General features: G+C 41.6%; 2 protein-coding genes across 3 annotated transcripts; both read left to right on the top strand.

The window, feature by feature from the left end:
• The first annotated feature begins 5,780 nt into the window (after positions 1-5,780).
• On the top strand, positions 5,781-10,378 carry srsf1a (serine and arginine rich splicing factor 1a). Of its 2 annotated transcripts, XR_014802206.1 has the most exons (5): positions 5,781-6,210; positions 6,740-6,915; positions 8,340-8,512; positions 8,692-9,516; positions 9,935-10,378. XR_014802206.1 is itself a non-coding variant. In XM_084950764.1 (4 exons), the coding sequence occupies exons 1-4, from the start codon at positions 6,023-6,025 to the stop codon at positions 8,887-8,889; spliced, it is 735 nt and encodes a 244-aa protein (XP_084806890.1). In that variant the 5' UTR covers positions 5,781-6,022; the 3' UTR covers positions 8,890-10,378. The 2 variants fall into 2 exon arrangements, 1 of the variants encoding a protein (XP_084806890.1); XM_084950764.1 differs by having other exon boundaries at positions 8,692-10,378.
• A 418-nt stretch (positions 10,379-10,796) lies between these two features.
• On the top strand, positions 10,797-14,775 carry dynll2a (dynein, light chain, LC8-type 2a). Its single transcript, XM_084950765.1, has 3 exons — positions 10,797-10,978; positions 11,502-11,645; positions 12,952-14,775. Exons 2-3 carry the CDS (start codon positions 11,514-11,516, stop codon positions 13,087-13,089), a joined length of 270 nt encoding a protein of 89 aa, XP_084806891.1. The 5' UTR covers positions 10,797-10,978; positions 11,502-11,513; the 3' UTR covers positions 13,090-14,775.
• Positions 14,776-25,254: the final 10,479 nt, after the last annotated feature.

Here is a 25,254-nt window from a genome sequence, read left to right as displayed (position 1 = left end):
GTCTGATTGAGATGTTTTGTTTTATGAAGGTTAATGGTATGTCACGCTCTTTATAAGACGACAGACACTGATTCACTATGTGGAGAAAATTCGTTTTCACTTTTTAAATTTTTTTCTTCATCTTTCAAACCCTGTAATTTAAGGGTATTCTATATGTTATCTAATGTGTCAAATGTCCAGAAAAGGCATCTGACATGTGATGCTGAAGCGCTTCTGTGATATTCTTTGTCAGTTACAGTTCATTTCCACCATTCTGTAGTTTGACATACGTGTAACTCCTGATAGTTCAAAATGTCACATTCAAATATTTATGGACATTTTTTTTTTTAATTTCAAGCCCGGTTCAAGTCTTTTTTTTAAATAAGAAAAACTAACAACAAATTTACTCAAAACAGTGTGATGTACCCTTGATAATGTTTTGACACATCAGTATATATATCTGGAGCCTATCCCAGCTGTATTAGGGCAAGAGACATGATACACCCTGGACAGGTCGCATGTCTGTCCCAGAGCTAACACATAGAGACAGACAACCATTCCCACTCACGTTCACATTCAATTAACCTAACCCCACTAACTGCATGTCTTTGGATCGTGGAATGAAGCCAAAGTACCTAAAGAGCAGCCATGCAAACACGGGGAGAACATGCAAACTCCACACAGAAAGACCCTGGATTTCATTTATTTGTGCTATATTAATATAAAAATAAAATAATATTACTACATGAGATTACAAATATTTGAATCTAAATTCTAATGAATGTACTCAGTATGTATACAAGCAGCAAGAGAATTTGAAAAAATGTTCTGTTGCCTACATTGTAGAGGGTGACACTGCCTCCCCACTTAAACCGCTAAACTAGTACAGTAAGGGGTTACAGTGAGATTCAGCTGGTTTAGTGTCTCAGCGTGGGGAAAAGAACCACATCTCACAATGTATATGTAGATGCTTCTTAATGTACATGCTGTGATCAGCTGACGTGTTGCTCCGTTACACAACTGAATTCAACAAGATAATAGCAGATGTTTCACAGCTATCTTGGCTGATTTCCATTTCCTGTACTGAGAGTCCGCTGCATATTGTTTTCATACTAGACTGTATACAGTTGGTATGAAGGTAGAATTCTGTGAATTAACTGAACCATCATCATCTTAAATGCAAATTAGTCTACTACAGTTGACGTAAATCAACGCAATAAATTCACCACAGTACGACAAACTAACCTCTGCCTCCCATACAAACTATGGACTATTTTCATGTGACATTTGCATAACACAAAGTTAGTATAGCTTAGTTTGTTTTGCAGAAATATCCTATATGTGATTAAAATTATGACATTACAGGTAAGTTTTAAATTTGAAGTTTATCAAGCGTCACCGAGTAAAATACCTATACTGCCTTTAAATATAACCTCTCTTCTTCCTCTCCTGTCTTTTCTTACATCTTTCTCCATTTCTGAGTGAAGTTTTCTCGCACGCTTTTCTCTCCCCTGGAAATACACCTTTAGCTTGCAGTTAGCTAATACACCTTCAGCTCCCAGACAGACTGTCACTAACTGCACACAAATAGTTAGTGTGTTTGCTGATATTTGTTGAGCTGATAGAAATGTTGAATTTGAAATTACCTGACAGTTAAAAAAACGTCACTCACTTCATGCTTCCTCCTTTTCTGTAGAGCTAGCTACATTTTGAAGCAATGCAAACACAACTAATGGACACCTGCACTCCCTCCGGCCTGCTATAAAAAAGATATAAACGATACTGCTGAACTAAAAGTAATGAGTCTGTTTTGAAAATGTACGAAGTAGACAGTACAGATATTTGTTTTAAAATGTAGGGAGTAAAAGTAAAAAGTTGTCAGAAAAATAAATACTTAAATAAAGTACAAATACCTGAAAAGTCTACTTCAGTACAGTAATGTAGTATTTGTACTTTGTTAGTTCCCACCTCTGCACCTTTCTAGTGCTTTACCCTATTTTCACAAAGGGCTCTAGACTATAAAATAAAATGCAACAACAAAGACAGTATAAAAAGAAACTAAAACTAAATAAAAGCAATCCACAGGTGGGTTTTATGCTCCTTTTCAAAGTATCAGGTGTGTCCACAGATCTTAAGTGCATTGGAAGTGAGTTCCACAACTTGGGAGCCACAACCTCAAAAACACAGACTCCTTTTGTCCTTAACTTGGACCTAGGTACCAAGGGCGCCTCCAGAATTTCTTTCATAGGGGTGGCCATATGGGGCCACTAGAAATACACCAAGGCTGGCCGGGCCTTGGGGGCTTGGGTCCTGGCTGTTGTGTCGCCGGAGCAGTGGGCGGGTGGGTGCAGGGGGGCTCAGCCCCAGTGCAGGGGACCTCTGGTGCATCGGCCCAACTAGGGGGCTCTCTAACTGGTGGGGAGGTTGTTACATCTTTGCAGGTGGTCTCCTCACTACAGGAGCTCACTCTGCAGGTGGGGGGAGAGATATAGGAGAGGGGGAGAATGAACTCAACCTGGGTGTCTATTGTCTTGTGTAGTTTGGGAGATGATTGGATGATGGGGTGGGTGCAGTTTTCTCTGGGGTGGAGTCGGGTGGGCTGCCCCGGACTCTGTGGGGCTGGGCAGTGCTGCTGCTGCGGGCCCCGGTCCGGATGGGCCTGGGCCTCCTTGCCCTGGTGGGTTCCAGAGCGTGGGGGTGCCTACTGGGGTCAGCGGGGGAGCTGGCCCCAGGGAGGGGCCGCTTGCCCCTCCCTTTCTTCCCTCCCCATCCTCAGCTGCCTCCCTATTCCCGCTCTACCACACCCACCCACACACGCAGGGCTTGGGGTGCAGGTATGTCACCAGGGTGCAGGGGAGGCACTCCCCCTCTGTCCCCTTCTGGCCGCCTGTGCCTCAATTTTATTCTGCAACCTAGACATCCACATTACTCACACTCTCACATAACACATACATATAGGGCCTTGGGGGTGGGCACGTTTTACAGCATCCAGAGGATGGTCGTTGTACTCCAACCCACCTCTGGCGCTGGTGCCCTACCCTCAATTTTAAATGCATTTAGACACTGAGGGTTTTCGGGAGGAGCCGTGCTGCTCTCTGAGAGGAAGCTAGTACCATGCTCTCCTGAGTTTTAAATGCACTTTAGAACAGCACACAACAACATTACATATGAGCGGGCGTAGGGAGGTTTGAGGTCTTCACTCACCCCGGTTCTGTTAGCCGTCAGGGCTGGGGGGCTGGGAGGAGGTGCTGGCCGTCAGACTGGGGTCTGGGATGCGGGGCCTCCCTGCTACTGCAGATAAGGAGGTGGTCCGCTTGCCTCCACCCCAGAGAGAAGGGTTACATCTCCTGGGTCTAGGTGCGGCTTGCCCCTCTGGGGGTGGGGGTACCTGGACCTGGGATATAGAGTATGTTTGGGGAGTGCGACTGTCTGTGCAGTGTCTATTTGTGTCTGTCTACACGTTGGGTGAGTGCCGAGTATTTGGTTGTGCATATGGGGGTGGGAATGCACGTCTGTGTCTGCGTGTGCCTGTTTGTCTGTGTCTATATGTCAGGTTGGGTCTTAGACTCAACCTCTCTGGGTACATCTCAGGCCCTCTAAAGTACGGAGGCCTATCTCCCCTCACCACACTCCCTGCCGGTGGCTGATGCCCTTAGACGTTGGTGTGTTGGTGGTCCTTGTCATCTGGGGCTGGGCGCTCATGCATGTACCGGCTCACTCCTGGTGGCCGATTGGCGGGGCCGGGCGCCTGTGGCCCGGCTGGGCTCCTTCCGGGGGGTGGGATGCCCTCAGGCCTCTGGCCTCTGGGCCTGAAGCTCGGTCCTCTCTGGCACGGCTGGCTGCCGGCGGAGCCCGCGGGCACGCCACTGCAACCCTCTCTGGCCTCTGCTCCGTAGCTGCGGGGTGACCTCTCGTTTGGGGTTCTACTCAGCTCTTCCCAGGAGGGTGGCACGGTTCCCCCCCCCTTTGGTGGTCCTCCTCGGGTCCTTGTACTCTGGGGCCTCTGGATATCTGGGGCCTGGATCTCCTCCGTACCTGCTTCATACCCTGGTGGACGGGGCTATGGCTCCCCACACTCCCTAGCAGATCGTTACATGGAGAAACCTTTGGAATACAAGCATGCTGATCCACACAGGTATGCACACAGGTGTACACACGGGTGTTCACAGACGCGGACTACACCTTTCTTGGCTGCTGCCTCAAAGCACATTGTGCGCTGTCTATCTTGCGTGCTGCACAATATCGTTTATTATTTAGTATCTACTGTTATCTACTGCTAGCTAGTTTATTGTGATGGTGCTGTTTTTATTATGTTGCTCTTTGTTGTTTGCTTTCTCTTCTGTTTTTTTTCTCCATACAGGTGATCCAGGCGTTTTGTTTGTTTGTTTGTTTGTTTTTTCCTTTCTTCCCCCCCTTCTCACCGTCTCTTCTCCCCTTTGGTTTTCTTTCTCTCCCTCTCTTTCTTTCATTCTTTCTCCCTGTCCTATCCCCCAGTCACGTCTGTCCCGTTTGTAGCAACCGAAAATAAAATAAATACATAATTATAATAAAGGTCAATCAAATGGACCAATATGGCAAGGCCATGATGATCCACTTGGTAAAATAAATCCGCTTGGCATCTTTCTTGGCCTTAAGACAACAATTCTGATGGCTAAAGATCCAAACGGGACACAAAAAAAAAAAAAAAAAGAAAAAAAAAAGAAATACACCAAAAACAGAATTTCCAGTTTTATTATGCTGTTGTCAAATATAGGATAGTTGAAAAATATCGCAAAAAAGAGAGAAGGAAAAGAATTATATGCCTACCTAATTTTCCACTGTTAAAGTTGATGTCACTGAAAATAGGTATATATGAAAACCAAATAAGATTTTGAAATCAATAATAATCTGCTTTAACTGATTGATTGATTGATTGGTTGATTGGCTGAAATTCCACCCATCGCTTTAATGATTCTCAGCAGAGCTGACAGAAGAAGCTTAAGATTCATATTCCCAGAATGGAGTTAGCTTTAAGCGCAAACCTGTTCAGTAAAGACAAAAAAAGGATTAGTGGTCTGTCCAGGGATTGGCAGCAGCTTTTCTGCAACCTTATTACATTATTATCAACATAGGGCAGTCTTGCCAGGTGGGGCCACTGTGGGGACAACATTTTTCCGATTTTCTATTATCTATTGTTCAGTATTTCATTTGTTTTATCTTCAGAGATGCTCTTCTGATTACCTTCGTTGTAATGAGTGGAAGTTAAGTTACTGTTGCCTTTCTGTCAGCTGAACGCAGTGTGACCATTCTCCTCTGACCTCTGGCATTAACAAGGCATTTTTGCTCACAGAACTGTTGCTCAGTGGATATTCTCTTGTTTTGAGACCATTCTCTATAAACTCTAGGGGTGGTGGTGTGGGGAAATCCCAGCATAAGGCAGTTTCTGAGGTATGCAAACCAGGCTGTCATACACTAACAACCATGCAACATTGAATATCACGTAAATCACTTTTCTTCCCCATTCTGGGCTGTATTATTGAAAAAATTATATTAATTATCTTCTTGAATTAACAACTGGTAAAAATGAAGCAAAATTATAAGCATGTTGGTAAGTGTCTATATTTATAAAACATTTATTATTTAGCTGATGCTTATATTATATAGAAATAATACCAATATAGCAAGTCTTGCATTATAAGCGATGTGCATTATATGATATTGTAATATATATTATTTGACGACAAATGTTATTAACAAAAACATTAATAGCTTTGGATATGGTCGGACTATTTTCTAAGGCGGATGTGTCAGACTCGGCTGTAGTGTTTCCGGTGTTGATGAATGCCCTGCTCGGTTAAAAAAAACGCGCTGGGGTAGGAGTCACCTCGTCGGGAGTATTGTCTGCTCAGTAAATACCCTTCACAGTGTAGCGTAAAACGGCGCTCATTTGATTGCTTTCTCGTTTTTCTTTTTGCCTCGACCACTCGCAGGCGCTCGGGGTCTAATCACCAGCAGGCGTTAAAGAATCCTGGAAACAGCGAACTGTTAGCTTGAGTTAGCAGCGATGTCGGGTGTTGTGCGAGGCCCCGCTGGGAACAACGACTGCCGAATTTACGTGGGAAACCTCCCGCCAGATATACGCACAAAAGATGTGGAAGACGTGTTCTACAAGTATGGGACGATTCGAGATATCGACTTGAAGAACCGGAGAGGGGGACCCCCGTTCGCCTTTATTGAATTCGAAGACCCCAGGTAAGAAGCTAACGGTTAGCCGCGCCAGGCCCGAGGCGGTCCCATTGTGTTGCTAACAAACTCGTGTGTGTGCTAACGCGTTGCTTAGGGCTCAGACTATTTCCTGGATGTTTTTTTTCTGTTATTCCCGTAATTAAATTTGGTACGTGTGTGCGCGCGTGCTACTTTCGCTTTCGACTTGGTTTGCATACGCCTGTGTCCCGTTTTTCCTGCGCTGAAGCTTGGTGCCTTTGTGGTATTAATGTCCATGTTGCTGGAGATTAATACACCCGCTTCGCTTCTTCGCTGCAGACGACTTGCGTCAAAGCACTCGCAGCTTTACGCTTTGCTACATGTTAATTTGGTCAATCGTTATATTTCTTTCATGAAACAAAAGTTTCATGAGACTAAAATGCTGCAGTTGCATTTGCAAAGCGGATTAGTAGACGTTAAGTAATACAGCTAGCCGCTAACATGGCTGCCTGCGTGTTGCAAGCCTGTTCCGTCGTGCATTTGTTTATGTCTAAGGCGAAACTGTTTTATTTAATAGGGACGCTGATGATGCCGTCTATGGACGTGATGGATACGACTACGACGGCTACAGACTGCGAGTGGAGTTTCCTCGGAGCGGCAGGGGATCCAGAGGAGGGTTTGGGATCGGAGGAGCGCCCAGAGGCAGATATGGACCCCCCTCCAGACGATCTGAGTACAGAGTCGTTGTGTCAGGTAAACAAACCAAAAATATGCAATACCAGGCAGTTATTTGTCTGTCTGAAAGGGGGGGCTTATTTTATTTTATTATTATTTATTATTTTATGATTATAGTGAGTGTAGTTTTTGAGAGACATGAAAGTTTTTGTGTTTATGTTATGGAAACAAAATCTCCTGTAGAGTGTTTCAGCAGTTTTAAGACTGTCTTTGAATGCTTTTGCCTATGCAAACTTGCTGTTGCACAACCACAATGAGCCTTTGGGCAGTGACTGCATGTAAGCACAATCTACCTGGATAGAGTTAAGACGGGGACAAAATTATGTATTGCTGTTGTTTCTGGCCATTTGATAACTTCAAGTGGTTAAATATTTTTCTCACACACATGGTGATTTCCCTTTGTCAGTTTTGTTTATATAGCACGTTACGTTACACATCAACTGGATGTGCTTAACTACAAGTTAAAAATAAATTGCATAGCTCTACAGTGATTTAATGCAAGAAAACCTCAAAAAACAACAGAACTTTACAAGGGAATAAGACTACATTTCAAACACACAGTTAAGTGTAAACCACTGAGAATAAAAAGTTTTTGGATGTAGACACAGTTGAACTTGATCTCAGGTCAGCTGGCGGCTTTGTTGCAAAAAACAGGACCACAATAACTGAAGGCACCCTCAGCATCATTGGGTCTAATTTTATGAACATTTAAAAGATCTGCACCTGATTACCTGAAACTTCTAACTGGGTTATAGACACTAAGCCAGTCAGACATACTGATGGGCCAAACGGTTAAATGTTTGTGAAAGATTTTAAAGGTAGTTATGTATTGAACTGGGAGCCAGTGATGTGACTTCATGATTGGGGTAGTAAATTCATATTTCTGTGTATGTGTTAGGTAGCCCGTTGTGGTAAAAATGTTTTAGATGTAAGAAAACTTCAAAAACTCCTAAGGTTAAATGTGATTTTCTTTATTGGTGGCAGCCACTGATATCTACATCTAGGGCTTCGATAATACTGACGGTCGAGTAATCATTCCTGTAATACTGCTTTGAAGTATAATAAGAAGGGGGTGGATTGTGATGTAAATTCTCAGTGGACAAGTTGACAGTCACAAAAAGCAGACATCAGAGAGCTGTTATTTTTATCGAGTAGATCTGGCCAGAGAGTAAAATTTCCCTTAATCTGTATAAAAAGAAAACAGTCTCATGGTAGTTGGCTGCAGTGCACACTAAATATGTAAAAGTATTCAGAACCAGTACATTTTTAAATAAAATATGTCTTTTACTTATTAACGCAGCAGCAAATCTTAGTGTATCTTAGTGTTAAATGACTAAATCTGAAACAGACCAGCTCTGGGGCTCTTAAACATTCATCCTTGTGCGCATAAACACAGCTGGAGGGTTCACTGTGTGTGTTGACGTAATGTTGGTGTTTTTCAGGGCTCCCTCAGAGCGGCAGCTGGCAGGACCTGAAGGACCACATGCGTGAGGCAGGCGACGTGTGCTACGCCGACGTTTACAGAGACGGGACTGGAGTTGTAGAATTTGTGCGCAAAGAAGACATGACCTATGCCGTTCGCAAGCTGGACAACACCAAATTCCGCTCCCATGAGGTATGTGTATGATTTTTAGCATCATGGATAATTGTTCTTTGCTTTGCTGTGCTGAGGTGAGTACGTCAGGAAACGTGACGTGTCGAGAACAACAGCCAGCCCTTAATTCCATCTGTGGCATTTCCACCGTAGGCAGGAATGTATGCCTTTTCAATGTCAAGTTCTCTTGTGTCCGCCAGGGAGAGACTGCTTACATTCGTGTGAAATTAGACGGTCCCCGCAGCCCAAGTTACGGAAGATCACGCTCTCGCAGCCGTGGCAGCCGGAGCAGGAGCCGCAGTCGGAGCGCCAGCCGCAGTCGCAGCAATTCCCGTGGTCGTGGCAGAGGATCTCCCCGCTACTCGCCCCGTCACAGCCGCTCTCGCTCCCGTTCCTAAACTTTTCTGCCGTCGATGTTTTGCTCCTTTTGATGTATACCCTCCTGTTTTTACCTCCTATGAGTTTCTCCAGATGTCAGCTATTGATTTTAATTTCTCTCCCCCCCCCCCCCCCCCCTTTTTCTTGTCCTGGTGTCCTTGTGGATGATCTTGGTATGTAGTTGTACCACCCCCACCCGTGCTTCAACCCTTCCCCTCTGTCTCCTGCAGCTTTGTCCCTTCTTCTCCCCCTCTCCCTCCCACTCCCCTCTCTCTCCACCTCTCGCTCCCTTTTTTCTGTCCTAAAGTTTTGCAAAAGTAGAAATTGTGCTGTGTCGAACTTCAAAAATGTTGAGTTGTTTATAACCTTCACTCAATGTTTTTGCAAGTACTGAAAATTTGAAGTTTTGTTTTTGGTTTTGTTTTGTTTTTTTCTTATATATTAAAAAAAAAAAAAAGCTTCTCGTTGGATATGTGGGGTGGGCTGTTTGGACGGGGAGCCCGATGCTTAACTGTATTTTACCCTTGTGTCTTCCTTTAGACATCTGAAGAGAAGGATTAAAGTGATTTGGAATAAAACCATTGTGGAGAACATTTCATTTGTATGGTCAGGATAGGACATCTAGGAGCAATCAGGTCGAGGCAATGGTACGCTTCATATTCCATAAATTGAACGTTTCTGATCGGTTGCTGTATCATGCATGTCATTTTAACAAAGCCACGTGCTGTACTTTGTTATATATACAGTTTTTAACATGCTACTTCTGACCTGTGACAGAATAAGCAGTCCTAAATCAAGTGTTGTGATGTAAGTGTAACATCTTTGCTGTCAAATGTGGGGGAAAAAAGTGAATTCACTACTTTGATGCAAAGTGTCTCACTTAAATATCCTCATTGCTTTAAATGTTTTCAGGGAGTGATTGTTTTTGTGCTCAGTGGCATTTAAAAATCTGAATCTGACATGAGTGCTTCAACATGGCTTAAAAAAAAAACAAAAAAATAGGCCCCCAAATCTTGACATTTTATTCTAACGGTCTGCCTCTGATTTTCTTCCTGGTATTTCAAGGTTTTGATTGGAGGAGTGGCTCAGTGGATCCCAATCCTTGGAGCTGGATGAGTGGATCGATTAGGGAAGGGATAGGCAAGGATGGATGCTCGGAACGGGATCAGTTTTCCAGGATTCAGATGAGTTGATATCAGAACTTAAAAAAAAAACAAAGAAAAAAAAAACAAACAAATGGGAGTCTCAGAACATTTTTTTTATTATTAGGCCCCCATCCTGCCTATCTTTTAAAGGTTTTCAGGGATAATGGCTTTATTAGAAGAAAACGAAACTGAGGACCAGGAAGTTGGATCAAAGGATGGAGTCGTAGATGCCTGGTATGAAGGAATTAAAATTGGGGAGGTTGGGAAAGGGGTTTCACATGGGTGTAGTTTGTATGTTTTTAATTTTGCTTAATCTTTTTTTTTTCTTCCTCTTAGCATTTTCAATAAAACACTTTGAAACAAGGACATTTGGTTTGTCTTTATTTCCAACATAAACCCAAGCATGAATTCTTTACCATTAATAAAATAAACCTGTTTGATCATTTACGTTTATAACCAAACCAACTAAGGATAACCACGGAGTTAGGAAACAAAGGCAGAGCAGCAGCTGTGGACATGAAACACCACCACAGCAGCCTGCCCGTGTTCATTATTCAAAGCTCTCGTATCCCTCAGCTGTGACGGTGACTGATGAAAGGGCCTTTTACGCACAGCCGAGTGATGCCTGCCGTGCGCCGTGGTCTCGTTTCCTTTTAGCCCACAGTCGGTGGTGTATACCGTGAATGATGCATTGTGGGATGAAATAAGATGCCGGCAGACAGGAGCTGGAGAAAAACGCTTGCAACACACGGGGAAGCTGCTGCTCAGCCAATGGCAGGGTTCAGCATACAGCAGAGGGGCGGGGAGCTGCTGGAGCACAGCGGAGAGCCAACCTACCTACATGCTTATTGTGTAAATCTTTAAAAAGCAATTACCCGCAGCATCATCCTAACCTTACCCACCGGCTGGGTGAAATAGGCTACTTATTTTTGGAAAGGAGTGTTTTCAGGTGGCTCGAGAAAAGGTGGGTTGCATATTTTTCATAATCTGAGCGGGGAAAAAAAGACTGACTCTCATGTCTTGACATATTTCTGATTCGAGTTATTTTTCTTGTTCTTACATGATGATCTGTTCCTGTATGCCTCTTTGCATTTTGAATGATTGGATATGTAGGTTGTATTGGCGTATTTTGGCGGATTCTATATTTGAGTGGGCATATTTTGATACTTTTGCCCTCCTGATGCAGAAGCTGCTTTAATCCGAAAGTGATTTTTGCCAAGTAATTTAACTCCACCTGTATCAAGTTTCGCACTCAATCTTTTCAAACGCTCAAGTCAACGTCTGATCAAACATATGGGCACAAATACACAGCCACGAGTTGTAGATTCAGATGAGTGGGATTGGTGGGAAACGCTTTGCCAAATGGCCAGTTTTCTGCTTGTGGTGTTTGCGATGATCCGGGCTGGCCTAAACCGTCCCCATCACCACGTGCGGTGTTAATTTTCAGTGCGGTACGTGCGTGAACGTGCTCCCTTCTTCCTCCGCAGGCATCCTCAACCATGACTGACAGGAAAGCTGTGATCAAGAACGCAGACATGTCCGAGGACATGCAGCAGGACGCGGTGGACTGTGCCACCCAGGCCATGGAGAAGTACAACATAGAGAAGGACATTGCAGCCTACATCAAGAAGGTGAGACAGGAGGGGGTGCTTGGATGGATCCAAGCAGAGCTCTCACCGACAGAGCATGATCAGCAAATTGAGACACTAACACATTCTCACATCTATTTTTGCTCCAGCATGGAGATGAGACACGTGATCAAAGACATAGTCAAGGTTTTCTTTTTATTTGGCACGTTTAAAAATCCTTCCTACAAAGCAGCAGCGTTTCCAGGATTTTTAGAATTTGGTGACACATGGCACAGTTAGTCAGAAGTGGCAGCACAAGAGCATGAAGACTGTATGGCAGTCACTGACTTCTTACTAAAAGGCATAATCGTACTTGAGTACTAATACAAAAGTTTTTGTGACTACATACAGTTTGTACATACAATCATTGATTCATTAATGTGTGTTTTACTTTAATGTGTCAACTGGACATGATTTTAATTGGTCAACTGGCTTCAACTTAACTTATACGACATCAGTAGATTAAAATAAGCAAAAATAAGTTATTAAAGATTTAAAATGAAGGGTTTGAAGTATAACATTTGAATCCAGAATATACTGGAGGGGAAAGGGGCTAATAGAAATGCATTAAAACTGATGGTAAATAAGTTATGTGTCCTTGGTCCTTTCCACTCTAGCCCATTGGTACTGTTTGTAAGGCCCCCTCTGCACATGCTCTTACACTAAATTACATAAACTAGAATAAAAAAAAGCTTTTGATTTGTTTGTTTTTATGTGCATCAATTTCCCAATACAAGAGTGGAACTCAAACCTTTATTTATAGAGTGCTTTAAGAAGAAGTACAAAAACTTCAAACTGTTGGCTGCTAATGCACAAAGTAACAAGAAAAAGGAAAGTGATAGTAGTAATAAACAAGTAAAACTGTAATGTTTTTCTTATGAAAAGCCTGGCTAAGCAGGTTTTTGTGTGCTATTGCAAGTCTGTTTCTAGTTCTCATACACACTTGCCTGCAGCATATTGGCATGAATGTTAAACTTGTTTAAATAAATGATCTAAATAACAAATTAGTGCTTACAGATTATCAACTATTTTTGCATTTCCCGCTGCAGATCATACAACTCCCATGTTCCTGCTGAGGACCACAGTGTGGAGACAGTTATCCAGTTTATTGAATAGCTTTAACTGAAACTGGTTTGATATAGAAAAAAGCAGGGATTAAATGTGCTATAATGTCATTGTAACTAATAATATTTTAATTAGTCCTTCAGGAAAATTAAGGTTGGGCATGACCTCTATACAATATAAATCCATCCAATCCATATAAAGTAACTTGGACCCTGATTGTTGTCGTCCTCTTGACTCTTTTCAGGAGTTTGACAAGAAGTACAACCCCACCTGGCACTGCATTGTCGGGAGGAACTTCGGCAGCTACGTCACCCACGAGACGAAGCATTTCATTTACTTTTATCTGGGCCAGGTGGCCATCTTGCTCTTCAAGTCAGGCTGAGAAGTTTCTGATGGGTATTGAGGAGTTTTTCTCCCTGAACCTAAATCGGAAATGCACTGGTGGCTGATGTCTCCCATACACTAATAACGACATACCATAACGATGCAAAACCGGCCATGCGCAATTGCATGGACTATACACTATTTAATATGTATGTTACAGTAAGTTTACTTTTTGATAGTTGCCATTTGAATGCAACGGAAGTAGTTTTTGTCGATGCTGTTAAATTCTAGGTTGTAAAAGATTTCAATGTGGCCCTTGATTGTACGTGAAAGGAAAGCTGTAGAATGTAGTGGTGCATCCGCTTTCCTTCTCAAGTGGCATTGCCAGACCCCGTTACGAGACAATGTTGATTTTGATGGTAAAACCATCCCGCGTGCACCGGTTTAGCAAATCATCGTCCACATTAACCTGTGATCATATAAAGAAAACAAATAATGGGGTTTGTTATCTCTGCTGCCAATTTCCAAGGAATTATGTTGCTTGAAGATGCACGCGAATCAGTATCTCCACTGTTTTCAATTGGGATTTAAGACAGACCCACAGCAGAAGTGAAATTATTGCAGCCGTGTTCAGAAAAGATGTCACATTTTGGACCCAACACAAGTCAGTGCAATCATTTGCAGGGATTTTCAGTTCGACCGCTCTTAAATTTTCACTGTGAAGAACGATGGGGGCCGATAAGCCTCCCATACACAGACCTTAACCTGTAATGTAGGACTTGTGACACTAGAGACTGGCTACCCAAATTTCCCATCTCAACTACTCGGACTCGAGTCTTATAATCCTGTGTTCCTGCATGTTTTACCACAGATTATTTAAACGTTATATAGGAGACAAACAGAAGCTCTTCTTGGACACTTTTGTGCGTTTTATTATTATTTTTGTTAAACCTTTGAGTTTGTGAATAATGGCCTGGGCTAAGTGTGTCTTGTCCCAGTAATTGCTATAAAGCAGCATTAGGACAATGTTTAGATGAAGCATCTGCAGCCGACTCCACCAAGGCTACCAACGCCCATGTGTTTCAGGTTGTGACGTCTTTTGTGGCTACCTTTTTAAGTTGCACCCCCCCCACAATGCCTTTAGTTCTGCATTGCCAGTGTACTGCCAGACATGAGGTAAGGACAAAGCATTCAGAGTTGGGACTTTTCAAAGCAACAAGAAGCAGGCTTCCTCTTGTCTATCTCAGATTTTTGGCTTTTCGTTTTGTAATGTCTGCATAACTAGTTTGAAATGGCGATGCACAGTGTTTGTGTTCTGATTAAATATGTTGTCTGTGAGGACAGATTTGAGGGTTTTCGTGCACAGAGCCAGATGACGGATAAAGGCCGAATGTTTCTCAGATGTTCCCTCCTTTATGTGAGCTACGGGTGAAATGTGTATCTCAAGTGTTAGCTTGGTTTGACATCGTTTCTCTCTAAGTTTTTTTTTCTTTCTTTTTTGAGGGACGTCTTCCTAACTATTGTCAATGTAAACTGATTTAGTATTGTTTTCCTCTGGCATGTATTTTTGCTGTGTATATGTAGGAGCCGTTCCAATGCTGTTAAATTTGCACAAAACGTGTGCCTGTCATTGCTCTCAAATGTAACTGGCTTGAGTACAATTGCACTTCATCAGAAATAAATACAGTAGGTTGCTACAGAACCAAAACCATGTAACTCGATAAAATAAAATGTTGACTTATTACACTGTGGTCTTTCATTCTGTCCCTCTGAGGCAAATCTGAGCTTCAACAGTGTTTTTTGTACCCGTGCATGCGAGTGTCTGACTTTAAATCTGTTGGTGTTCACAGTATTTTATTTTTTTTAAACTTGAGGGTGACTTCCCAGGCTGCATTTTTAAAGCAAAATGATACTCCTGATGATACCTCGGTACCAACTGAGTGCCATTTAAATGCCACAGATTACCTAAGTATTGTTGCTGACCATGTCCATCCCTTTCAGCATGAGCATAACACAGATTTCACTGTACTAAAACGGGCTCGGCACTCTCCAGGTCTTAATCCAACAGAGCATCTTTGGAATGTGGTGGAACGTGCGATTCTCATCGTGAATGTGCAGCTGACAAATGTGTGATACCGTCATGTCAATATGGACCAAAATGTTCCAGGAATCTTTCCAGCACCTTGAATGAAATGGCTGATGGGTTTATGTTTGCGCATTTGTAGAACTAAAAAGCGTTGACCCTTTTAAAATAGGCAAATTAAAGTCCAGCTATTTCAAATGAGCTGTCAGTTATGTTTCAACTGATCAACAATGTGGTGCTATATTTTGCTATATTTCAGTCATTATGGAATCATTTTTTTTTTCAGTTAATGCACTGCAATCACCCAAACTCTAAATCTAATCTCTAAATACTACATCAGCTGATTTCACTGATTCGCATGCAGTCGGCCAGAGCGTATTCAGTGCTGCCGGTTCTCTTTGGTGTGCGTTAAAACCTGCCGGCAGATGACAGGTGGCAGATGAAGAAACTAACCCCTTCAGCCAAGATGTTATGTGTCAGGCTAAGGGCTGGTGTAATGGCATGCATTACTGTGTATTAATATCACAGAAAAGATTTTATGTTTTTTTTTATTGTGTGCTTCGTTTCTCTGCAAAAAATTGTGATTGCACTACAGCATACAAAAAAGACCATCTGCAGAGAGATCTTGTTCATGCCTTTGGCTGTTGTTTTCTCATTGATAAAAACTGCATGAGTCGGGTGGCACTTGTGTAACGTGCTGCAGTTACGTGATGTCTGTAAGTGGAAATCTGTAGAAACAAGAGCTCACGAAGCCAGCAGAGCTGAGAAAGCAGACAAATCAAAGAACAAGTGACTAATGAATAATTCGTAGCGACAGACTGGGGTCAGAGTGGATGAAATAAGATGCTCGCTGGAGTTAAGCAAGGCTTTGTTCTTTTGATGCTTATCATTGCATCACACTCGCTCTAAAGTTCCTCTTTTTAAAAAATATTTGGGATTCACTTGCAGCCCTTGTTTACTGAGCAAGAAAGCCACGAGTGAGTGGCACGAATAAGGAGTCTGAATGCTGTTTAAAAACGTGATGTATCATTACAGTCTCACATTCACTCACACTTTAAACAGAAGTGCGTCAGAGGCCTGCTGTTTTACATTCTTGTTTTTCCCATCAGCACCCCCCCCCCCCCCCCCCACATACCTGCCTGCTTTCTCTTTCATAGCCTCTGGCTGCCTTCATCCATCTTCCCACACAGAGCTGTAATTCATGGTCGGAGCACATTCACATGTAGACAGCATAGATAATTGACTGGACTAAAAACTAACCCCTGCTGCTTGAAAACTAGTCACACAGTTAATATATATCTAGAGCCATGTTTCACACTTTGACACAAATTCGGGGTATTTTTCTGAACTGTGGCTTGTTCAGTATAAAGAGTATTGTTTTCTACCAAATAACTTTCTCATAGTGTTAAAGCAGATTTAAATCCAGCTCCATCTCACACTGTCATTAAATAGCTTTCATATCCAAATCTGCAAAAAGTCTTAAAAGGACTCGCTCATGGCAACATTTTTACCTCTCTGCACTTAAATAGCTCTATTCAGCTCAGCACAGCTTCAATATGAAAAGCATGTGAATAACCTGAATTGCTCTAAAGAGGCTGATGTTTTGGCGCTGGCTGAAAATACCCTTTTCTTTTGTTCAGAGCGTGGCTCTCATTGATGTGGTGAATGTTTATGCTCTGCAGCTCCCTCATAGACTTCGAGATGACCAGTGGGCGTATTTCACGCTGGCACAACAAGGAGGCAAATGACTCAGATTCAAACATCAGGGATGTTGAGAAACACATTCATGTGTTAATAGAAGCTACTGGATTCGCTGGTTGCAATTACATTGCGCGTAGGTTGAAGTATGTGGTGTTATTGTCCGGGAAAGTCAAATTTGAATTCATTATTGGATGAAAATCCTTGAAAATTAATATTTTTGTCCACTATTGTTGTGATTGATGAATGTCTAGTGTTTGAAAAAAGGTGCACAAGAAGCCCTGAATTATTTATATTGAGCCATAGTGTGGAGATGAACATGCACTGGCTCTTCTTTGCATAGTGCCCATAGTGATTTTCATACATGTTTTTTTAAATTTTTTTTTACATGAAACATAATCACTATCACCTCCGTACCACAGTAGGGAAAGCAAATGTGGAATTAACAGCAGCTCAGTTAAGTGCCCATCTATACCCACACAATTACATATGATTGCCCAATAAATTGCTAGCCCCAAAGTTTGAAGTCCACTGTCTATTGTAAGAAATTCACCAATGATTGACAGATGAAGTCCAAAGATTCTGTTCACCACAGTGTTTTTTCAGTTGAAATCACACAGACTTCTGCTGTCAATGCTACACAATAATCAGTTCACAAATCACATACACAGACCCAGTTCTGGTCTGGGACTATCACCAGTACCAACTTGTGAAAATACATGCAATTAGATAATAACAATTGTAAGGTTTGGTTTCTCCTAAGCAGGTTTATTTTTAGAACCAGAAAAACCTCCATCCCTGTTTATTCCTTTTGAAGGCCAGCAGGGGACAACCCCTAAAATGAGGAGTGGCTCAAGACTTTTGCACAGTACTGTACAGTCTATGACTTAAACCCCCAAACTTTAACATGGATGTTTGATACAACTGCGACTCAGAAATTCTTTTGTTTATTTAGTGAAATCTGAATAACACCTGACTGACAGTCTTAAAGCCTATAGTATGACCACAACCTTGTGCCTTTGGCCACAGGGCAGGGTCACCATGTGCTGAAGAGCTAAGTGTGCAAAGGTCACCAATACTGCTCATTCAATAGTTGCAAGTTCCAAATCTCCCCATGCCATGAAACCTGAGCTTCATGATTTGGTAAAGGCCCTTTTCCAGCACAACTGTGCCCAAGTGCACAAAGCAAAGTCTATAAAGGCGTGATCCACCAAGTATCCATCAAGGATACCAAGGATACCCTCCATTAAGTATCTTTGGGACAAACTAGAATGGAGACTTGGAGCCAGTGTCTGTCCGCCCACACGCTCTTCTTTAAGAATGTCTAAAAATTCCCACAGACACACTTCAGAATATTGTAGAAGCCCTCTCACCCCAAAAAACAAAAACGAAAAACTGGGAGCTACTATAGCAGCAAAAGGACCAGCTGTATATTATTATCTATGGATCGAAAATGCTCCAGTAGGTGTGATGTGTAGGTGGCCCAACAGTTTGGTCCATGTAGTGTAGATAGACGTTGTTGTCTTTTATGCACTTCCGCACTCTGACCAGATGAGGGAAGTATTTCTCTTTCTTTGCAAATAACTCCACTCAATCGCTGATATAAAATGAGAATAAACTGGTTTTTAAACAGTTTTTAATAACATTTTATAAATTATTATGATTTAAATGTGAAAAAACATTCAGCTTTAAGTTTATTTTGTAGTGTCAGTAAATGCATGACCTCGTGATTCCTCAGAATTTCGGATATTTGAATTTTCCCTTTTATTTCCCTGTGAAAAGCCACAAATCCCCAGAACAAACATTCAGACCAGGAAACTTTCCTACCTCATAATGGGGTTGTTGACATTTAGTCATCTGTCTACATTACTAAGGCACAGAACAACAGACTTTACCAAAAAACTATACAGACCCTGCACATCCTGCACTTTTTTCACATATTCTAACCTAATATTTTTTCACATTAATGGATAATTATGAAATGCTACAAGAGGTTTTAGAGGGGAAAAAATTCCCATGACTAAAGGGAAACTTAGTTACTGATTACACTGATCATGAGAATTAAATACATTTTTTTCCATGACTTCACCACTTCTATTGCTCCTTAGATGAAGCGTGTGAGAGTTTTAAGCAGACCGTCTGTGCTTTGTCCTTCCGTAGGGCACCCAGAGGTGATCTAGTTCGTAAATGATCATGCCCGGTCTGCTTTGCTGCACCTAAGAGCAGTTTGTTCTAATGGTTTCCTCTGAATGGACTGAAGCCATGAAGGTGTACATTGCATTGCGGGAAGTTGCTGAAGCAGTCACCCTGTGCGGCTTCACTCAGGTGTGCTATCGCTCATATGCTATTAGGCTCATTAACAGAGGCATTCTGAAGATTAGAAAGGAGGACCTCAGCGGGGAGGAATTTTATTGAGACTACTGGCATAACAATGCACACACAAAGTTAATCAGGCCAGCAAAACACTGCAGGAGAAGGAACAACCAAAATACACACACACACCTCAGTTTTAATGTTTTTAATTACCAAATGGCAAACTTATACAAGAAGCTCAGAACACTTTTAAAGTAATTTCCCGTCTTGGCAAACTTTCGAGATGACTAAGTAAGGAACAGGCTAAAGGTTGAAATGACTTCCTTTCATGGGCCGCGATATTTTTATGACCTTGTCTGCTCAGACCCTCCTGAAAACACATAAACTAACTTTTCTCCTGGTTAAACTGAACTTCACGATTGATCCTTAAATTTAAAAAAACGCAAGCGCAAACTCTGGCTTTTTTGACTCTAAATCAGAAAACCTGTTTCCTCCTGCCCTAAAGTCACCGGCCCTCTTCTTCCCACAAAGCATCTTATCTAAGCCAAACCCTTTATGGACCATCACCTTGTAATCCTGCTCCTTTACTGCTCTCACTGTGCGCTGCCGTCAAGGATAAGGCAATCAGCTTATCATGAAGACATGATTTGCAAAACTTAAATGCAATGAGGGCATCAGACTCTCTTTGATATCTTCCAAATAAGTGTGATCTAAGTCTCTCTTAAAAGTGCTTTAAGATATGATGATGTAAGCTTGTTTAAGTCATTTCTTTTGATTTGGTAGAGTTTGTGTTTATTCCTAAAAATCTGAAAACTAAATTTTGGCAAGTTACCATTCAGTTCTTTCACCCGTGTAAGCAGCGCAAGGAGGAAGGAGAGTGATTCAGCCTGTTTCGGTACTTTCTTGCCTTATCTCAGATCATATCCCAGCTCTGAAGGCATGTGATCTTGGGCAACAGGGCCATAAAGGAGGGCAGTTCTTTATGAGACGGACTGTGAAACTGCAGTTGCACTGACTCTGTGGCTGCAGTACATATATTTGCAGTTCTTTTTTCAGTTTTTGTTTCTGGATCCAAACAAAGAATAAAGATTAGTAAAGAATAGACCTGATTTAGAGACCTTTAGTAATTGAATTCACGAGCTGTTTTAGCTAAAGATTAATTTGATCTTTGTCTGCTTTAGATTAGCCAAGATTATTTTAGGTTAGTTTAAATACATCAGTTTAGTTCAACATTCAATTCAATTTTATTTATATAGAACAAAATCACAACAACAGTCACCTCAAGGAACTTTGTATTGCAAGGTAAAGACCCTACAACAATAACTTCATTAAAATAAAATAATATTATTTTAGTTTTATTATAGCTTAGCATTTTGGTGCTAAAACTTGGCTCAGTTTGAGTTTATCCTCATGAATTATTGCATGGAAAGTGGAAAGATTCCCAGGGCCCTGGAGCTAATGGGGCCTTCGGTCTTAGGATTTTATATTAAATGTGTACACTATTAGCCTGTTGTTGTGATTTGTAAACTAGAATGTATGTATGGTTACCAATTAGCCAATTAAATCACATAATTTTGACAGAAGTTACAAATTAAATGTCAATCTGGACACAGCATGGGCAGTCTGCAGGAGAAAGGGATACTTAGCTGGTCAGCATAGCAGTTGTCATACTGATGCTACATCTCTGCCTCCTGTGGAGCTCATGGGTACTTATATAGCTGCTAGCTATAGGTAGCTTAAGGTTACAGGAGCACAGTGCTAGCATCAGCAGGCTGGGCAGCTTAGGAAGTCCGAGTGGTGCTCTTTAGCTAACTTCTTAGCAAATGCCCACACAAGTGGGCAACAGATGTTGATCCTGGACCAACATTGTTATGATGTAGGAACAGCACCAGCATGGGGAAATCAGATCACAGCTATGACTGTAGTGAGGCTATTGGCAGTGCAACAAAACAATTATTGTGCAACAAAATCACTGCCGCTGCACTCTTTAGCTGTTAAGCAACAGACATTTGCCATTTAGTTGTGCTTCATGTTATCCTTATAGCCTAACATAACTTATTTCATTTTTCTTTAGTTAAAACTTTAGTTAAATGTTTTCGTTTTGCTTTTCTTAGTTAAAATAGCTTAGCTAAGGTTATAACTAGAGATGGCACGATACCACTTTTTTATGTCCGATACCGATATCATAAATTTGGATATCTGCCGATACCGATATGAATCCGATATAGTGTGTTTTTTAATCAATAAAATGTTTTTTTAATATCTTGCTGCATTTTGTATAAGTTTATACTCAAGTTTAAATAAATAACAACACTAAAGCTATTCTGTTATACCTGTATGTAAAAAATACACTGCGCCCAAAATATTTCATAGTTCAGCAACACTGATCAATCTAATAAACTTAAACCTACTCCATCCTCCCTATTCTGGTATTTTAAAGAGTACTTAGCAGAAATATTAAGCAACCTAACTAATAGGGTTGCAAGCTCCCAGCAAAAAAAATAGGGAACCACCCCCCACCCTCCACCTCATGATGCTTAATCGATGTAATCAAATTTAATTTGATGCAGTGTGGAAAAATGCACAGAAATAAATTATTTTTCAAGAATAATTAAATAGATTCAACATCTTTCTTCAACAGAATTGCAGAATTCACAGATGGTACTTTCCCAAAGGAAAAAGTACTATAGCTTACTAGGGTATATTAGACTTAATAGTTACTATATACAGTAATGGACTTCTATATATTTTACATCAGATTAAAACTTTGGGTGTAAGAGTCAGATAATTATTTATTAAAAGCTAGATATTTTAAATGAGAATAAGAAAGAAAAGTATGTCTTTGTGCTCCCTTTTTCCCTGTTCATGCCCTATCGGTCCCCCTGGCTAAACTTTGCTAGATCCGCCCCTGCACAGTTACCAGCCGTCAGCTACTTAGAAAAGAATCCTGGTGTAGAAAGTAATATTAAATAAATTCTAACAACAGCTTATCAAGCTTAATAGTGCTGCTGTTGTTCAGCCGCTGGTTTCCTCGTTCTGGTGAGAAGTGGGCCAAAAACAAAGAAGAGAGACGGACTCACGACAGAAAAGCCGATCAGCTGATCATTAAGCAGTTTCACAATTGAAGTAGCAGCAGGAGAGAGAGAGAGAGAGGCAGTCGCTCTGTTGTTAAGCTTAACGTGGGAATGCTTTACAAACATTCAGAGATGAACTTACACACTTGCTTTACTTCTCTCTGGGATAACTTCCTCGGAGATGAAATGCTGGATTGCTAGCAAGGCTACAAATACACACAGCCGCTCTATCACGTGATGCATACTGCTGCAACGTGCTACGGTTATGAGCCGAGTTACGCCGTGTAGCAAGTTTTGTGGGGTGCTTTTTTGATATTTAATGGATCGGATTATATTTTTTATTTCTCGCCGATATCCGATCCAGTAATTTGGGTCAGTATCGGACCGATACCGATACGTAATATCGGATCGGTCCATCTCTAGTTATAACTTTCTCATGCTGATTTACTCTCATATTTGTTATCGGCACAAATAATGGTATATATTTTAAATGAAATCCTAAATCCACTTAAAATCAAAGTATTTCCTCTATTCTGATATTTGATATGTAAAAAATGCTACAGAGTCACATTCACAGGGCAGACCCACCCTTGGATCACAGAAGGGTGGTACAGGTGCTGTCAGGGATTTACTGATGGGGTTTAGATTGCTCTGACAGAATTTTAAAGCTGTTATAAAAGTGGGTTTTTATGTGATTGCTGCTGGGTGTTCTTGGCTGTGTCTCAAGGTCTGTTTGTAGACAATACAAAAAAAGGGCTTGAGGAGGCATGTGTATGTGGTATGTGTGTGTTACTTCGTGTGTAGCATGCACAGGATTTGGTGATGGAGATCAGAAGGGTGGGGAAGTCACACAGGTAGAGGACGCTGATGGAGGTGGTGGGACTGTGCAGTCACCGTGTCTCAATCTACAAACTGACCCTGCATGACCAGTCTTGGGCAGCAGCTAATGGCCCCCAATTACAGTTTCTCTGTCCTCCACAAAGCAGCCAGTGTGGCGTGACCCTTTGAAATGAATGCATGGCAACAAATGACATGTTTAGAGAGCGAGATGGCTTAATTGCATGTTAGTTTTTGCATGGCATTTTATTTTGGACTTATTTAGTCCTTTACCTTTGACTCTTTCAAACCGCTAAAGAGTGTGAGGGAACAGTCTGGGTTTGAGGGTGGGAAAATAGCAGAGAGAGGGTCCGAGGTGGAAAGGTCAAACTGATGTTTCACCATGATGCCAGCGAGGGACATTTTTTCCGTCAGGATGCCTCCTGCGGTCGGGGTTAATGTGGTGTTCTGCGGACAGAGATGTGCAGATGAATTAATTTTAGGGATGAGCAGAGGACCGTGGAGACAGAGGTCCAGAGTCCACTGCTGAGAATGGGGGCGGTGTTTGGAAAATGGGTCTCTGAGTGCAGATCTGTTGGCACCATGTCCAGCTTTACTACAATGTCATTTTAATGTCATAAGCCTCTGTACATTAAAAAAAACTGATAATTTTTTTTATTATTTTCTCAGGGAAGATTTCAATAAATGAATAACTCAGAAATCACAGACAAAAAAACAAAACAAATGTCCTCCACATGGTGGCTCTAGACAAAAAGTCAAAGTTGCATCACGTGGTAACCAAGAATGCCTGTGAGGAAATTTGGTGTCAAGTAGTGGTACAATATTTTAAAACAGGTATTCACGCCTACCAGTTCATGTGTCTTGTGACTCTTTTACCTGGGGCAATTGTCAGGTCACTTTGTCCATTACAACTGTCTGGGAACTCACCAGCTGCTTTTTGATGACAGCAATTGGGGCACAATTTATGGACCACGAGCACCTGTTTCAATTGGCAGTCATTATTTATAGGAACAAACAAAGAATGTGAAAAAATATGAATACTTGAATATAAAACTGAATTGTCCCCAAGCAGTCAAAACCCACTCTTACCTGATTGCATAGTAGCCGTCCACAGACACACTCAATACGCTTGTTATATGAATGTTATGATATTCCTGTTGTCGATGTGGATAACTTGTGGATGACTTCTTCTATCTGAAGATGACAATTTCTTGATTCTTATTCACATTCAGAAGCAGATGATTCCTCACAGATCAGTGCTCTGTACTCCTGCTCCTGCCCATCACTAATACATCCAAGAACTGAAGTAATGTCATAGTATTTCTATAGGTGGCATGAGTTGTACTGAAAGTCCGAGGTGTGCATATGTATACAACTATTGTGATGTTCATATAAATATGCTAATCATTAGCAACTAAAGATACATGGCCTTCCCGTCAGCCTCAGCTTTACATTGTTTTTGTAAGGGTTGCTGTGGTTCTGTAGGTCAGACATGTGTCAATCAGAAGGATGGTGGTTCAATCGCTGCCTTTTCTAGTATCTTGCCCAAAGTGTCCTTGGGCAAGATACCTACAGATGAGTTGCCCCCCTCATTGATTGTGTGAATGGGAGAATGAGGCTTGTAGTAAGAAAGCATTCGAGTGCTCAAATTGAACAGATATGTAAATTTCAGTCAATTTTACACCCTAAATGAGCCATTTTAATTGTGTTATATAGTTTGTAGATGTGCATAACCACTAAATCAGGATTGTCAAATATAAGGCCTGGGGGCCAGAATCGGGTGGGTTAAGACTCCAATCTGGCCCACTGGATGGCTTTAGAAAATGTGAAGGAGGGCATAATTTTTTATTTTTTATTCTATTTTTGTGTAAATTTGACAGCTTTTCCTACTGACAAAGTTTATCCATACTACACCTGAATAATTAAGTACTATATAAACAATTAAATGACATCTGCTATCTGCTAAAAAAAAAATCAGTTTATTACAGTGGGTCCATTGTAAAAAAAACTGTAAATTATCTTGGCTCAAGAGTTGGCAGTTCGTCTTGTAATCGGAAGGTTGCCGGTTCGAGCCCCGGCTCTGACAGTCTTGGTTGTTGTGTCCTTGGGCAAGACACTTCACCCGTTGCCTACTGGTGGTGGTCAGAGGGCCCGGTGGCGCCAGTGTCCGGCAGCCTCGCCTCTGTCAGTGCGCCCCAGGACAGCTGTGGCTACAATG

Source organism: Perissodus microlepis, chromosome 14 (assembly GCF_051167445.1).
Source record: "Perissodus microlepis isolate ML-2025 ecotype Zambia chromosome 14, ASM5116744v1, whole genome shotgun sequence".
Lineage (NCBI taxonomy): Eukaryota > Metazoa > Chordata > Actinopteri > Cichliformes > Cichlidae > Perissodus > Perissodus microlepis.
The sequence above is the reverse complement of the archived record's forward strand: the minus strand, read 5'-3'. Positions and strand labels throughout refer to the sequence as shown.